Raw genomic sequence first — 16629 nt, 5'->3', positions numbered from 1 at the left:
TGACAGAGCGAAGGTGGCGTAGCCGGCGAGGCCCGGACTAGAGAGGGGGCGTGGCTAGGCATGCAGATATAGGGGCGGGGCCTGCTTGGGAAAGAGGAAGCGGACTGGAGAAGGTGGCCAAACGTTCTGTCGCAGGCACCTTTGGACTCAGGTGAGTCGCGGAAGGGTCAGCCGCACCTTTGCTTCAGGCGCTAGGGCCAAGCGCTAGGGGGTCGCCAACGCCGGGGGCTCCTAGCCCTACGGCGTTCAGAACAGTATCACAAAGGAGGGGAAAGCGGCCCTCTTGAGCATGTCCAGAGTGCATTTCGCTGGCCGCCCAACCACCGCCCGCCTCCTCGGCGTCTCCGGCAGGAGGGATTGGGGTTTCCAGGTCAAAGGATGCAGCTCACCGCTCAAGCTCTCCCCACGCCTTTAGGTTCCGGGTACTGCTGGGGATGTGTTTTGAGGCTTGTGAAATGTCGGGGATTACACCTTTGCTCTGTGACTTGCAAGCCCTGCCCCCTGATCCAAGATATGTTGAGGGGACATAGCAAGTGAGGAACTGCTCTGCACTTGCTCTAGGGCTCCTGGCTTTTATTGTTATTATTATTATTATTACTACTGTTCTCAAGTGCTGTGTTGAACTTTGGCATTGGCAACAAATTACACTGGTCAGCCGCAGTCTGTGGACTTCAGATTTGCATTTGCCACGTGGTGCAAACTTGCCCGTTCCTGGACTTTTATGTTTGCCTTTCCTTTGGGGTGGGCAGTGCTGGATTTACATATAAGCTAAACAAGCTATAGCTTAGGGCTCCACTCTCTTGGGAGCCCCCAACAAATTTAAAGGAAAAAACAAACTGGATGTACATTTCCAAAATATAAGTTCAACAATTACTCTGATAAAATACATATTTTTTATGTGCAAATGGCTTTAGATACCTATTAGGTCCATAAATTACCATATAACGTATATTCAACACAAAAAAACAGCGGCAATTTGTTGTTGACAAAGGACAGCTGGGCATATAAAGGGCCCCATTACCTTCAGTAGCTCAGGGCCTCATCAAACCTCAATCTGGCCCTGAGGGTGGGGGGAGGTGTGGAGAAACGATTGCTCTTGCCATTTCTTTCCTTTTTGGGAATTCCATTTCTGCATTCCTAATGTAGTGTTTCCTGGTTTCCATAGGATCTTGGCGACAGGCACACAAGGCAATGCACCTGACGTGGCTCCTGAGCGCTGCCCTTTTAGGGTTGGCAAGCTGTGTGCCCATTGAACGGCCCAAGGAGAAGCAAGAAGAGGAGACTCCCCCTGAGGCACCAGTAAGGAATCCTAATCCTAAACATCTCTGTATTCTTGAGTAGTGCCCTAATGTATAATGGTGGTTGGTGATATTATCATTATCCTATCTCCTGGTTAGCAGAACTTAGAGTCAGAAGCCAGTCTCCTACCACTTTAGAATAAATGTGTTTATTTATGATTCAGTACAGGAAATGTTTATGTTATTCTTTGCAAGCCAGTACCAGAAATCATTCCATTTATCAATTGGTATTTTTTTACTTGTAACTCTGAAATGCGAATATTTCATTTTTGCTTGAACAAACTGGAATGCAGTGGTTTATTTTTTTAAAAAAACTACAAATATAATAAATCATAGGAAATGAGGGTTTATAAAACATGAAGTAGACATTTAAGGTCATTGATGTTTTCCCATGTTATCTGGTGACTATGTAGGTATAAAATAAATTCAAGGATGGAGGTTTAGCTCTTAAAATGTTCTGGTTGGTCACGAGACAAAGCAGATAACTTTTAAATCGGTGCGTAATTAAATATAGGTTCAGATGAAATCTCAGGTGTTTAACATGCAGAACATCTCTCTGGGCTTGTTGTTGTTTTTTGTCCCGTCTTGTTGCTGGATTTGCTCTTACATAGTTTTGCTGTGGAAATTGAGAACTTCATACTTTAGTGGAAGTGAATAATCTCTCATTTCAGAGAGAGAGAGGGAGGACTGGGTGGCTGATTTTTGTCCCAAAAGTTTGATGAAGCCCACACCATATATATGTCACTAATTGAATTTTTCTCTTAAACTGTATCTTTTCCATCTTTCAAGGATAAAGCCTCTAGTTTGAGCAGTTTAGGTTGTGAAAGGGAGGAGAAGATTTACAGATTCTTCTGTTGGTCTCAACAGTATTTATGAACTGATTGTGATAAGGAAGTTGAAGGATCTTGGGGTGCAAGAGCAGGAGCATGTCACACTGCAGAATTTTGTTACAACTCTCCACTTGCTTGTTGTTGTCGATGGTGATGGTTAGCATGTGGAGTTTGCTTATGTTGCATTGGACCTCTGAATCCATTAAGCCCAGTTCTGTATCTTCTCTAACCAAGCCTCTCTCCCAGGTCCCCTTCTCTGGAGATCCTAGGGACTAAATTGGAGAACCTTATGTATGCAGAGCAAACACTTTACCCCTGGCCAACAGCCCTTCCCCGGATGGTTGCCCTGACCCATTGCTCTTGCTTTTGCACAGGACACAGGCCTCTATTATCACCGCTATCTCCAAGAAGTGATCAATGTGTTGGAAACAGATGGGCACTTCCGGGAAAAGCTCCAAGCGGCCAATGCAGAGGACATCAAGGTGATCCGGACTATGTTGTGTGGTCATGTGTGCTAGCAAGATAGTTTTCTTCTTTAGCCAGCATTCTGAGGTTTTGGTTTTGGTGGATAGTGAAATATGGCTTCCCTGGGAGCCGGACTTGGATTTTTGCGGTAGTGATGGATGCATATCGCCCTGCAGTGTGGTATCTCTTCACTTGCTGAACTTGGACTGAGAAAACCTGGCCTTAAATCAGGGTGGGGAACCTTTTTGACTCCATGGACAAGACGCTTATCAGGCCAAATATGACAGCCTTGGCCACCTCCAAAAAGCCCTTGCATGAGTTTTCCAAATGGCCTGGTGGGCCAAATTGGACTCCCAGTGGGCTAAGGCTGGCCCCTGGGCTGGAGGCTCCCCAACCCTGCTTTAAATCCCAAAGCTCACTTAGATGACTTTAGTCCAATCGCTGTCACTCAACCTATCCTATCTCATAAGGCTGTTGTGAAGATTGGATGAGATGCATGTTCTGCATTGGGTTCCTTGGAGGAAGGGTGGAATTAGCATGACTAATAATAAATAAAACCTGTGCCATCTGTTGCTTCTTTCAGAGCGGAAAACTCAGCAAAGAGCTGGACTTTGTCAGCCACCATGTCCGCACCAAACTTGATGAATTGAAGCGTCAAGAGGTCTCCCGGCTTCGGATGCTTCTGAAGGCCAAGATGGATGCAACCATGGAACAAGGTGAGCTGGGACAGAAGTGGGTGGCATGAGTGGGGGCTCCTGGAGGGATTTGGGGAATAGAAATAGGGGGTGCTGAGAGTCAGGGATCCTGGTTTTGTGGTTGGGACTGTGGCATTTTGGATAGTTTGTGTTAGATCTGGGTTCCAGCATGAGAAGTTCAGGGCCACTGCAGAGTTAATCTGTGTGTACAGTGAGTGGTCTTTGGACACTTATCCCTTCTGATCAGGGATTAATTGTTCCTGACAGCCTATTGCACTTACTTATTAGTTGCATTTTCAGCCTGGGCTTTCTCAGATGTAGCCATAAAAATGGTCTTGTTAGATCGGTCCATCAGCAGCCAGCCTGGCCTCCCCACCTTCACACTTACTTTTCAGGAGACTCATGAGTTAGGCTTCATAGTGAGCCCCATCCCCTGTTGTCACCAGGAACTGATACAGTCTGGAAGTTCCATTTTCAGTTGTTCTGACCAATAGCCATTGGCTTAAGTGGAAGGTGGGGAATCTGCTGCCTTCTGTGTGCTGTCCTTGGCCAGGTTGGTTGGAGCTGATGGGATTTGTAGCCCGAACAACCTGTGGAGGGCTGCAGGCTCCTCATCCCCATTCTCTGTGACCTGTTGGAGCTTCAGATGTGAACCAGCATCCTTAACCTCTCCCCTGCAAACTCCTCTCCCCCTCCAGATGTACAGGTCGATCACCTCTCTTTGCTGAAGCAGTTCGAACATCTGGACCCTCAAAACCAGCACACGTTTGAAGCCCGGGATCTGGAGTTGCTCATTCAAGCCGTATGTCTGAACTTCCTTCCTTATTTCTTCCCAAAATCGATGTGGCTGTCTTGTCAGCCTCTGGTGTGCTGATCCCCTGGTGTTTGCTCACCTCACCCTGGTCCATACAGCATACAGTGGTGCCCCGCAAGACGAACGCCTCGCAAGATGAAAAACCCGCTAGACGAAAGGGTTTTTCCGTTTTGGAGGCGCTTCGCAAAACGAATTTCCCTATGGGCTTCCTTCGCAAGACGAAAGCCCATAGGGAAATCTCCAGGACAGCGGGGAAGCGCAGCGCGTCTTCCCCACTGTCCTCGGACCTCCTCCGAAGGCTGGCGGTGGGGCGCAGAGACCTCCTCCCGCCGCCAGCCTTCGGAAGGCTGCTCTGAAGGCTGGCGGTGGGGCGGAGAGACCTCCTCCCGCCGCCAGCCTTCGGAAGGCTCCTCCGAAGGCTGGCGGTGGGGCGGAGAGACCTTCTCCCCGCGCCAGCCTTCGGATGGCTGTCCTGAAGACTTGCGGTGGGAGGAGGGTTTTCCTTCCCACCGCCAACATTCAGAATGCTGTTCTGAATGTTGGCGGTGGGGAGGAAAAACCCTCCTCCCACCGCAAGCCCCGGGAACAGAGGAGAAGCGCTGCGCGCCTTCCCCTCTGTTCCCGTACCTGTCCTGAAGGCTTGCGGTGGGGAGAAAAGCCCTTCTCCGCACCGCCAGCCTGGCAAGCGGTCTCCATAGGAACGCATTAATTGATTTTCAATGCATTCCTATGGGAAACCGTGCTTCGCAAGACGAAAAACTCGCATGAAGAAAAAACTTGCGGAACGAATTAATTTCGTCTTGCGAGGCACCACTGTACTTGTGCAATGCAACACAACTGCCTGATTCAAGTGCTGTGCAAGAAGATATCTTGTTGGCGGCAGTGGGTCTTATTGCCTGTTTATCAACCATCCTCTGTTGTTGTTGCTGCTGCTGCTGTGCTTTTCGACAGCTGTGTGATCCGTGGCAATTAACAGGTGATCGCATTTTGCTCCATGGTGGAAGAAGCTTCACTTGCTAATTAATATTTATAAGTATGGGTGACTGGTTTAAAAGCAAGACCTTTTGCCTAACGCTCCATGTGGTTCAGTGTGGGATCAGCCGCGTGTGTCGTTTTCTCCTCCCCCATATTGTTTAAGGGAGTGAAGTTTTTTTCCTTTCCTTATGCTCTGGAGGAAAACAGCCACAAAAAGAGCAATTCTTTGGGAATTAAACTGGAGGTAATTGCCTGTGTTGAGGATTCAATTCCTCCGGAAGGAGCAGCCTCCTAAGACAATAATTCTCATGCACAGTTTGTTTGAGGAAGTAAGATAATCTCTTCCCACCCCCACAATGCTCCTCTGCTTTTCTGTAAAGTGTTTTCTTTATTGGCTCATCCTCTTTTGACGAAAGGCAGGCTGATCAGGATGGGAGATACTGTGTTTTTGTTTTGTGCATGTAGGTTTAGTAATCACAGCACATCCAGATTTTTAATATGTATCCAATCTATTCTGCTTTTGATCTCAAGGGATGGGTGGTAGGTGGCAGGTCTGAGATCAAGTGGGGTTGCAAGACCCAAATCCGGAATAGCCTTTGAGTTTGCAGTCCTAGTGCAATTCTGTCTGAGCTCTGCCTAGCTCAGTAAGATGGTGGCCCTGTCTGCACTATACATTTAAAGCAGTATTATACCGCTTTAAACACTCATGGCTTTCCCCAAAGAATCCTGGGAGTGACTGTAGTTTATTAAGTTATTAGGAGTCCCTTATTCCCCTCATAGAACTGCAATTCTTACAGTGGTTTATTGAGAGAACTGAGAGAGGAGTTAGGAGTCTCTTGTTCCGAATAACTGAGTCAGATGCCTCTAAAGAATCTGTTTCTATATGCAACCACGGCAGCCGGGATCGTAGAGGCTCAGAAATGGGAGGGAGGAAACAGTACCAACGAAGGAAGAATGGCAGACGAAGCTGACGGAATATGCAGAAATAGCAAGTTTAACCAGCAGAATAAGAGATCAGGAGGAAAGAGTGTTTAAGGGAGATTGGAAAACGTTTGTATAATATTTGAAGAGTTATTGAAAACAAAACGTTGGCAGGATTAGAGTAAATTCAGCGGTATAAATTAAGTTGAGAGAAGATGAGAAAGAATTAATATGGCGTTAATTAGAATATGCAGCAGCAGAAGATAATTAGAGTGAACCATGGAAAGGAGGGAAGTCAACGATTGTTTATTTTTTGTGAAGGCAAATGTGAAAAAAATTTGTAAAAGTGAAAATTATGTATGTGTATGCTGCACTAGATGGATCACTGGCCTGATCCAGCAAGCTTGCCTTACATTCTTGTGTTTACTTTGAGCTTTGCAGGGACTTCAGGCATCCGTCTTCGAGCACCCCGGGTTAGAGCAGGGGGAGTTGCTTTTGTCCCAGCTCTCCCACCCCACTGTGTCACTGTTGACATTATCTTGCCTCTTCGTCCCGCAGGCTACTAAGGACCTGGAGAACTACGACGCCGCTCACCACGAGGAGTTCAAGCGCTACGAGATGATGAAGGAGCACGAGCGCCGGGAGTACTTGAAATCTCTGGATGAGGAGAAGCGCCGGGAGGAGGAGGCGCATTTTGAGGCGCTCAAGAAGAAGCACAAGGAGCATCCCAAGGTCAACGTCCCGGTAAGGGAACCACTTCTAGGGGTTTTTGGGGGGGGGTGCATGCGGGTGTCCCTGTGGGAGGCAAAGATGGAAGATATTCTTTGGACTGGCCTTGATTACCTCATCTGTAACCCCAATGCAGGGGAGCCGCGATCAGCTCAAGGAGGTCTGGCAGGAGACCGACGGCTTGGACCCCAATGAGTTCAATCCCAAGACTTTCTTCAAATTACACGGTGAGGAAAGGTGTTCCTCTATTTGTGTTGTTCATCGCTTCCCTGAAGGGAGCTCTGGTTTCAGGCTTATAGCAGTGGAGGGCTGACAGGTTTAGCTGACGATCAGTAGATTAGTGGCATTTTTTAGTAGTTGGAAGCCGCTCTGGATGGCTTCCAACACATAAAAACACAATAAAACATCAAACATTAAAAAGCTCCCAATACAGGGCTGCCTTCGGGTATCTTCTAAAAGTTGTATAGTTATTTATCTCCTTGACATCTGATGAGAAGGCCCTCCGCCTGGTTGCCTGTAACTTCACTTCTCGCAGTGAAGAAACCGCCAGAAGGCCCTCGGAGTTGGACCTCAATGTGTGGGCTGAACGATGGGGGTGGAGACGCTCCTTCAAGTATACAGGATGGAGGCCATTTAGGCCACAGTTTGTCTTGAAAACATGGTTTATTTCTGAACGTGCCTCACCCTGTCCCTGCACAGCTTCTCTCTTCTTCCTCACCTCCACATGTGCCCCAAACGAGTCACATTATTTTCTAGATCTGATTTATTACTCTCCCTTCACTGCAAGGTCCCAGGGTAATGTAGAAACACAATCTTGAAATTAATTCAAACAATGGACAAAGCCACATTCTTTTGGCTGTAATGTTGTTCAAACCCAGAGCAAGGTTTTTTTCAAACCCGCCACGTGCAAAAAAACCAAGGTTTGTTCTTGGATTAATTGGTAGCTCACCATGTTGTTTGAAGGCAACAAGGCACAGCCTAGGCTTTAGGTGACATGACAGGCTGTAATTTGTGTGGGGTTGGGGTGGGCATAAAACTCTGGCATATTGTGATGTGCAAAACCAGGCCACTGGCTCTCCCATAATTACTCATTGGGGACAGAGAGAGGCTTGCCTAGGTCTAACTCTTATCTCTCTTACTTTCCCCCCTCAGACACAAATAGTGATGGAGTTCTAGATGAGCAGGAACTGGAGGCTCTCTTCACTAAGGAGGTAAGTTCTCTGCCTGGTTTTTAGTAATAAGCCTGTGCCCAGGCTGTACCACAGCAGACTGCAGCTGGGAGGGGCATGCATGTTTCAATGCTCTTCCATACAAAAGCAAGCCCGCAAGCCTCTCTGCATGTAGAAAACTAGCACATGGGAGGAAAGCTTCTCTGTGACACTTTGTTTTCTGTGTACAAAGAAGTTTTTCTTGTATTTGGGGGCAGAAGGGGATGCATTCAAGCATTTGAGCCTCCCCTTGCAGTCTGCTGTGGTGCAACCTTGAAACAGGTCATCATAAGGACTAGCCTCTTGCCTGCATATAGTGAGCAATTTTATCAGGCAGGGGTCTATTTACAAGCCCAAATGCTGGGGATTGAACCTGGGAAATTCTGCGTGCAGGGCAAGCACTTTCCTGTCTGAGCTACAGCCCAGTTGTCAAGAGATGATCTGATAAGAGGGCTAATGGGGAGTCCCAGCAATATCTCAAGGGCCACAGACTCCCCATCCCTGTTTTTTTGTGGGGTGGGTTGTGAGCAGTCTTGAGAGGCGGGTTTCCCTTCTTGGGAATGACATGAGCTCAGGCGTGTAGCATGCATGTTGTGCATGCCAGAGGTCCTAAATTTGATCCCTGGCGTCTCCAGGCAGGGCTGGGGGATGCCTCAGCTTGCAGAGCCAAAAAGATGCTGGCAGTCCAGGGTAAAGGTAAAGGGACCCCTGACCATTAGGTCCAGGCGTGACCAACTCTGGGGTTGCGGCGCTCATCTCACTTTATGGGCCGAGGGAGCCAGTGTACAGCTTCCGGGTCACGTGGCCAGCATGACTAAGCCGCTTCTGGTGAACCAGAGCAGCGCACGGAAACGCCGTTTACCTTCCCGCCAGAGCGGTACCTATTTATCTACTTGCACTTTGAGGTGCTTTCGAACTGCTAGGTTAGCAGGAGCAGAGACCGAGCAACGGGAGCTCACCCCGTCGTGGGGATTAGAACCGCCGACCTTCTGATCAGCAAGTCCTAGGCTCTGTGGTATAACCCACAGCGCCACCTGTGTCCTGGCAGTCCAGTGTAGACAAAGCTAAATAGACCCAACTGGTCTGACAGGGTAGGAGGCAGCTTCCTATGCGCCCAAGATTTAGGACCTTTGGACCTTTTTTTGTGGGGAAGAGGTTCCTCGGGGTTAGAGAAGGGAGATGGGCACAACAGGACTTCTTAGCCTCTCACCTTGCCCTTGTTCCCCATTTTGCAGCTGGAGAAGGTCTATGACCCCCGGAACGAAGAGGACGACATGTTAGAAATGGAGGAGGAGCGGCTGCGCATGCGGGAGCATGTCATGCAGAATGTAAGCATATGGGCCGGACGGAGAGGGCAGTGTAGCACCATTGTTCCCTGCGATCAGAGAAGGCAAGGGGGGTCCACCTGCGAGACACACTTATTATGACACCCCAGCTTTTCTCCGAGTGAAACACCTGCTTCTTCCCCTTTCTGTTCTATCCCTGTGAGGCGGGTTAGCCCTGGCAAGCTTCATGGCCGAGTGGGGACTTGAACCCTGCTCTCCTAGGTCCTTATCCAACGCTAACCACTGCACCACGCTGCCTCTTTGGCTTGTTTTTTGAAGGCTGCTGGTGGTAAAGCAATCCACAGTGCTAGCGTATCAGCTGAGTGAGATGCCAAGTTCCCACAGCCTGTTGTTGTTGGCGGGAGGACTTAATGTACCTTTCCTCCAACTTACCGCCCTCCTGATTTTTGGACTCCCCCAATGACCCTCAGCCCCAGCAGTCATGGTCTGTGGTTGGGGGATGATGGGAGCTGCAGTCCGGCTTACTGTCTCTCAGCCCAGCCTATTGCCTGCAGCATAGCCCTACCTCACAGGGTTCTCGTGCATAATGTCCTGCAGGAGCGAGTTCCACAGTTTATGCTTTGTGGTGTTGCCTCTGCTCATTCACAGTACAGTGATACCTCTGGTTACGTACTTAATTCGTCCCGGAGGTCCGTTCTTAACCTGAAACTGTTCTTAACCTGAAGCACCACTTTAGCTAATGGGGCCTCCTGCTGCTGCTGCGCGATTTCTGTTCTCAACCTGAAGCAAAGTTCTTAACCCGAGGTACTATTTCTGGGTTAGCAGAGTCTGTAACCTGAAGCGCATGTAACCTGAAGCGTATGTAACCCGAGGTACCACTGTACTGAGTCTAGAAGACTCGTCTTAGTAGAAAGCTTTGCCAAAAATAAAAAAATACCCAAACCCCAGAATTTGTGGGTGAGGGTGAACACTAAAAGAGACCACAACAGGGGTGGCAGAACCCATTGCCTGTCTCCAGATATTTTTTTGAACTGTTCACCATCTCTTATCATTGGCCGTGCAGCCCTGAGGCTGATGGGAGTTGCTGGAAATGGAACAGAGGCAGCAAGCGAGGTCATGGAATCTCTGCTAATGTGCAGCAAGCACAGAAAACATTGGCCGTCTATAGTGACGGAAGCAGCTTGCAACTGGAGCGGAGGAGGACTGAACTGCTTCCCTCCAGTTAACATCCTTTCACTACCAGAGTGGTTGAAAGGGCCAGACCACACGTTTCCTTTCCCCTGAGAGGTTGTGGAGAAAGAGACTGACTTCAGGAAATATGTGGGTGGCAGAGCCTGTGTGTTTATTTGTGTGTGTGTGTGTGTACTGGGAAACTTGGCTTTCCCCTTTTCTCTCCCACACATTTGGCTTCTGAGATCTTTCTGCGTATTGTTCCCATCAGCTGGTGTCATCTACACCTCGGTATTTTTCCAAGTATCAAGAATAGATGACTGGAACTTCCCCCAACCTGATGTTGCCCTCCCACCTGAGGACCCAAGGCTGAGGGAAGGCTGTTCTGTTCTGAATGTTTACCAGCTTGACTCATCACTGGGGCTCTGTTTCTGCTTTCCCCACCTTTTGATGTGAGGAGGATTGTTAACGAGAGCAGCTTTTGCCAACCTGGTGCCCTCCAGGTTGGGGGTGATGGGAAGTTAGCCAACCTAATGACTTCCAGATTTGCTAAGGCTGAAATGGAGACGGGGCCTTTTTGGTAGTGGTGCCCAGCCTATGGAATTCCCTCCACAGGGAGGTTTGTGTGGGTTCTCCCCTCCTCCTAAGGGCAAGTCAAGGCTTTCCTTTCTAGAAAAGCCTTTGTGGGGAAAGCAGTTGTTTGTCCTGTCCTGCTCCTGCTTTTTGTCATCTACTTGCTGCTGTTTTTGTAGGTTTTATTGTCAGGTTTGTAGTGATTGGTTTTGTTTATTTATAATTCTATGTTGATTTAAATTGGGAGCTGTTGTAACATTAAGGTGAGTTTTTTGTTGTTGTTTTTTCTGTGGGTGCAAAAATGCAGCATATGGATATACAAAATTTACTTCCAAGTCTGTTTCACAGCAAACGAGCCTAGAATCTTGCTCATTATTTTCTTTAAGAAGTGAAAGCTTTAAGACGTGTTGTTCTGTAGCCAGTATAAGTATGGAGTGACCCAGAGTCAAGAGAGAAGGGTGGAGGACCCATAACTCATACGCTGCAAATTTCTGAGGCGCCAACAGGCCTGGATGTCAGAAAAGCAGGGAGGGGCTGAAAATGGCGATTGAAGCCTAATAGAGGGACTGAAAGCCCAGGCAGATTTCTGTGGTCAGTTCACAACTTATCTTCTTGCAGGTGGACCTTAACAAAGACCGCCTGGTGACCCTGGAAGAGTTCCTCAAATCCACTCAGAAGAAGGAATTCAATGAAGCCGACGGATGGGAGGTTTGTGGAGGGGAGACTGCTGTGCGAAACAATATTCTGAATGTCTGCTAACAAGGATCAAAGAAGCAGGTCACTGTAGCAGATTGCAGGTTCAGGGGTGTGGGGCACCTCAGTTGCAGGGGCCAGAAATTACCTCCCTCCCTTCTTCTCTCTCTCTCTCTCTCAAGCCCTAGGAATCTCCATGGGCCAAACACTTGTTCCAGCCTTGTTCCAAGTGCTTTCCCCTGGCTGAAATCTGCTATTGAACTGTGATTATGCCTTGGATATGTAAGGATAGATTTAGGTGGGTGGGCGCTTGGAGAAGCCTGGGCTTGGCAGGCCTGGAATGTAGCCTACTGTACAGAGGTAAGAGTCAGATCATTAGCCACACCCACTTTTGCCTCTAGCCACACCCTCTACTGGCATGATGCAAGGTTGCCTTTGAGGGAGTGAGCCCCTCTGGTTAAATAAGGTCCGCCCATCCCTAGGCCAGGAGCAGACATATCTAACACACTCTCTGAAACTAGGTTAATCTTGCTGCATGCATGTGAAGTTTCTAAAAAGCAAATCATTTGTCTTTGCTTGAGGCAAGCTAATTCCCTTGGCGTGGAAGGAGACTTGTCTTAAATTGTTTGGGGCTGTGTATCAAGAGGGCCTACTGTCCCTGATCCGATTCCTTCGCTATAGTGTGGCAGTTTTTGAAAATTGATTTTGTGAGAGACTTCTGAGTCAAGAAAACAACATTTCAGTTTTATCTGATTACAGTCAAAACATGCTGACTTTTCCTTGGCTGTCTGATGGCCCTAAGCCTCAAGGTTCTGGTGTTGTTAAAGGTAAAGGTTGTTTCAAGTTTTTTTTAATAAAAAATGTGTCAAATGATTTTAAGCCATGCAATTAAAAAAAAGAAAATTGGGGCAGAAGATGTTTTTAAATGATGAATGAAGGTGACTGGTTTTTCCTGCCCTGTGTATGTTAGGAGAGTTTTCTATAAATTGCTCAAAGTTGCTTGCAGCATTTCAAAAAAATAAACTGATTGCAAAAACAACTGTCAGATCTAATAAAGCAACTTTATAAAGCAGTTTTAATATGCAGCATAACTACGAAGCCAGCAACTTTGTGTGGCCATTTCTGATTCTCACCCCTCAGCTTGATTACATTTTTATTTGTTGAGGAGAGCAAAAATGCTCAGAACCTTTCATTTTTGCAGCAGCAGCCTTTTAGGAGCTATAACTGTATTTTTCAGTGGGTACTTGTTCCAGCCATGGGAACATAAGCCCAGTAGCTGCCGGTGCCCATTGGGGCTGGTGGGGCAGAAGGCAGTGAGCCCAAGAGCCAGAGACTAGTGGAGTTTGTACCGTATTTTTCGCCCTATAGGACGCTCTTTTTCCCCTCCAAAAATGAAGGGGAAATGTGTGTGCATCCTATGGGGCGAATGCAGGCTTTCGCTGAAGCCTGGAGAGCGAGAGGGGTCGGTGCGCACCGTGTCTTCCTGCTGTCCCCGGACCTGGTCTGCAGGCAGGCGGCGGGGAGAAGAGCGCTTCTCCCCGCTGCCTGCCCCGCAAGCGCCTGGGGGGGAAATAAATATTTTTTTCTTTATTTCCCCCCAAAAAAACTTGGTGCGTCCTATGGGGCGAAAAATACGGTATTTGGTTTGTTCCCATCCTCATCTTCCCTGTTGAGTTCTATCGAAGCAACTCTGAAGCTGAGGAGGGAGAGGAAGCTGACAGGCAGCCCCTCCCCCTGGACAGAGTGATGTTGGTGGGGCAGTGCCCCGTTTCCCCAGTGGGTCAGCTTCCTCTGCTTAAGCCTTGGTATTTGTGAAATCTGCAACAGAGGTACTTTGATCCATATTACAGGCAACTCCCCACTTAGGCACATTCGAGGCATGGGCGACTTGCACACCCCAGAAGTGGAACAAAACGGCACAGAAACCATGTTAGCAAACCCACAAGCCTTTGCGAGTGCAATCCCAGGAGCCTTTGCACCAACCTTTGAGGCCTGTGGAGAGTTGGAGTTTGAGAAAGGAGGTTTTCAGGGAGCAATTGCAGTGGAGAGTTTGGTGTATTTGGGGTTTTTTCAAGAGTTTCTAGAGGCTTGCAGGCTTCCTCAAACTCGGCCCTCCAGATATTTTTGGCCTACAACTCCCATAATCCCTAGCTAGCAGAACCAGTGGTCAGGGATGATGGGAATTGTAGTCTCAAAACATCTGGAGGGCTGAGTTTGAGGAAGCCTGGTTTAGTGGGTGTTTGCAGGCAGGCTCTTTCAATGATTTTCCCAGTATACACAATTTCACTTAAGCATGCGCTGCATCAATAGGGAGTTGCCTACATATACAATCACCACCACAATCACCCTTCGTTCTGTGTTGGACCGAGCCCATGTCACGTGACCTAAAAGAGCTCCCAGATTCAATGATCTCTCTCGTCACTTAAGCCAGCCGCTCTGTTTCTCACTTCTTCCCCCATCCAGACTGTGGAAGAAACCCAAGTGTACTCGGAAGCCGAGCTTCAGCGCTTTGAGGCAGAGCTGGCGGCCCAGCAGGCAGAGTTAGGCCGGCAAGCGGAGCAGCTTCGCCAGCAACATCAGGAACTGCAGCAGCGGCAGGTGGAGCTTGATGCCCAGAAGAAGGAATTTCAGCAGGTGGGAAGCACGAGGTTGGGGGAGGCAGATATTTGGTTGGGTGGCATAGCTGTTGGGTGAGGGAAGTCGGATTGGGAGACAGGTTAACCGAGAGGAGAAAGGGCTTTGGTGTGGCGAGAAGTGTGCAGTTGGAGCCCTTTCTTCTGCAAGAAGATCAAAGCATGGGGGGAACATGTGCAAAAAAACAAAACCAAAAAAGGTCCCAGCATTTTGTAATTGCATGCATGCCGTTTTCAGGATGCAATTGCACTTTGAGGGTTTGTGTGTGAGCTCACTCAGCTTCCCGTTCCTTACAGGTTGTGCTCCAGATGGAACAGAGGAAAGCCCAAAAGCAGCCTGAGCAGGCACCCCACGTTGGACCTGACGGAGAACTGAAGTTCCAAGCCCAGCCGCCGCACGCAGCCCCAGCAGGTAGGAGGAGCCGTATCCCCTGAGTTCTCTTGGAAAATAAGGGAGTCTGGTCCGTTGAGAGAGGAAAAGTGGTTGGGCAGCTGGGGTCTCTGAGCTTTCTTGAAAGGGACGAGGATCTGGGCCTGTATGCAGTGCAGTTCAGCCGCCTCTTTAAAAAGTACTTCGAAATATGCTCCCAAACGCCAGAAGCTGTGTGGCAAAGTGACCAGAGTGTTGGTCCAGGACCGGGGAGACCAGGTTTCAAATCCACACTCAGCCATGGGACTCGCTGGGTGACTTTGGGCTAGTCCCTGTCTCTGAGCCTAACCCATCTCGCGGAGGGGCTGGTGGACAATGAAATGGGGAGGGGGAGAATCATGTAGGCCACCTGGAGCCCCTTGGAGGAGAGGTGGGCTATAAACGGGGGGGGGGGTTTAAATTAAATCACTAGTAAAACTGGCTTCAGAACTGTTTATAATGTCTGGCAGTAGTTCTGGGTTCCAGCGAGGGAACATTCCCAATCCAATATGGAGAAGTTGGGGATTGAACCCGGGACCTTCTGCATTCAAAGCAGTTGCTCTACCACTGAGTTATGGCCTTTCCCCATAGCAGGAGAGTGCAGGGGGTGGGGAGGCTTGCCTGGCCATGGCACTCTGGATTCCTTGCAGTCTCCACCAGCCACCTCCCCAATTCTGATGCTGGGGAGGGAGGGAGGGGGGTGCCCGTGTAGCTGCCAGGATGATCTCTGCCCGCAGCTTCAAATTTGCGAGGAGGGCTGGTCACTTCTGCACCCTCTCCAGAGGGTGGCACCATGCATGGCAGGTGGAACCGTCTAAACCTGTGTTGTGGGCACCAGGAGGGCAAGCGAAAGGGAGGAACAGGATTCCCAGGCTCTTGCAGAGGCAAGTGAAGTCCTGTTGATGACAGCAGCTCCACACTCTTGTCTTCTCCTTTTCCCCCAGACCAAACACCACCTCCTCCACCCGAGTCCCGTGCTGGAGGCCCTGCATTGCCGGATGCTCCTGCCCTGCAGAACCAGGTGGAACCTCTCCAGAACCAACAGCATCACGCGAATCCTGTGGAGCACTGATGGGTGTGGTTGTGGGGAATTAGGGTTGCCTTTTCCTCTTGTTTCCCCATCCCCTTTGCACCTGGAGCTCCCAAATCCATACTTTCCCCGGTACCATGGGCAAAGGGAATAGGCAAGAGATCTCTCCTATCGCGGAAAACTGTGGGAAGAGTCTTTAATGGAAGCCCTGCCCCTTAACCAGTCTCTGCCCACTCCTCTTCTGGTCGCACACAAGAGAAAATAGGTATGGGAGCTGTTAAAAAACAACAACGCACACACATAAATCCTCCCCTTTTTTAAATTTAACCGATCGGGGCTCTCTGCTTCTCTCTAGCCACAATGAGCCTCTGAGGGAGCCCTTAGCAGGGCTCTAATGAGGGAGGTGGAGGAGCGTTTGCCATGGAAGATGAGCAGAGGGAGGGAGAAGAAACTGAGCGAGAGACCAGCACCACACCTGCCCTGGTCATTTTCTACTATGTTCCTGGATGCACTGGGGGGAAATCAACAGGGTTGGGGGACATGATGTCTCTCTTGCTGATGTCAGTATTGTAGGCTCGGGCCACTACCTTCCTCCTTTTCAAAAGTTGATTCCTTTATAATGGGATTGCAGTGTTGACCTTTTTTTATTTTTAATTATTTGGGCCCTTGTATTTAAATAAAGCTCTCAAAACACGTCTGATTTCCAGTGGCTTCTCTTGCTTCCTTCTGTAGGAACTTATCTCAATGCACATACTTCTGAGAAAGTCCCACTGTGTCCGGTGGGGTCTTAAGGGAAGGAACAGCAAAAATTGCTCTGAGTCTGTGTCAGTATCAGTCGGGGGCCCCAGGCGGAGGTTGAGGCATCCTTACTTTACAATAAATAAACTGTGTAGATGTGTG

General features: G+C 48.8%; 1 protein-coding gene across 1 annotated transcript; it reads left to right on the top strand.

Annotated features, from left to right (window-relative positions):
- Positions 1–11: 11 nt before the first annotated feature.
- Positions 12–16422, top strand: NUCB1 (nucleobindin 1). The gene is made up of 13 exons (XM_083580330.1): positions 12–151; positions 1166–1299; positions 2503–2610; positions 3177–3309; positions 3987–4090; positions 6557–6742; positions 6864–6954; positions 7880–7938; positions 9171–9263; positions 11583–11672; positions 14121–14291; positions 14588–14702; positions 15644–16422. The coding sequence occupies exons 2-13, from the start codon at positions 1192–1194 to the stop codon at positions 15769–15771; spliced, it is 1386 nt and encodes a 461-aa protein (XP_083436456.1). The 5' UTR covers positions 12–151; positions 1166–1191; the 3' UTR covers positions 15772–16422.
- Positions 16423–16629: the final 207 nt, after the last annotated feature.

Source organism: Podarcis filfolensis, assembly GCF_964270895.1.
Source record: "Podarcis filfolensis genome assembly, chromosome: 13".
Taxonomy (NCBI): Eukaryota; Metazoa; Chordata; class Lepidosauria; order Squamata; family Lacertidae; genus Podarcis; species Podarcis filfolensis.
This window is presented reverse-complemented; position numbering and strand designations above follow the sequence as displayed.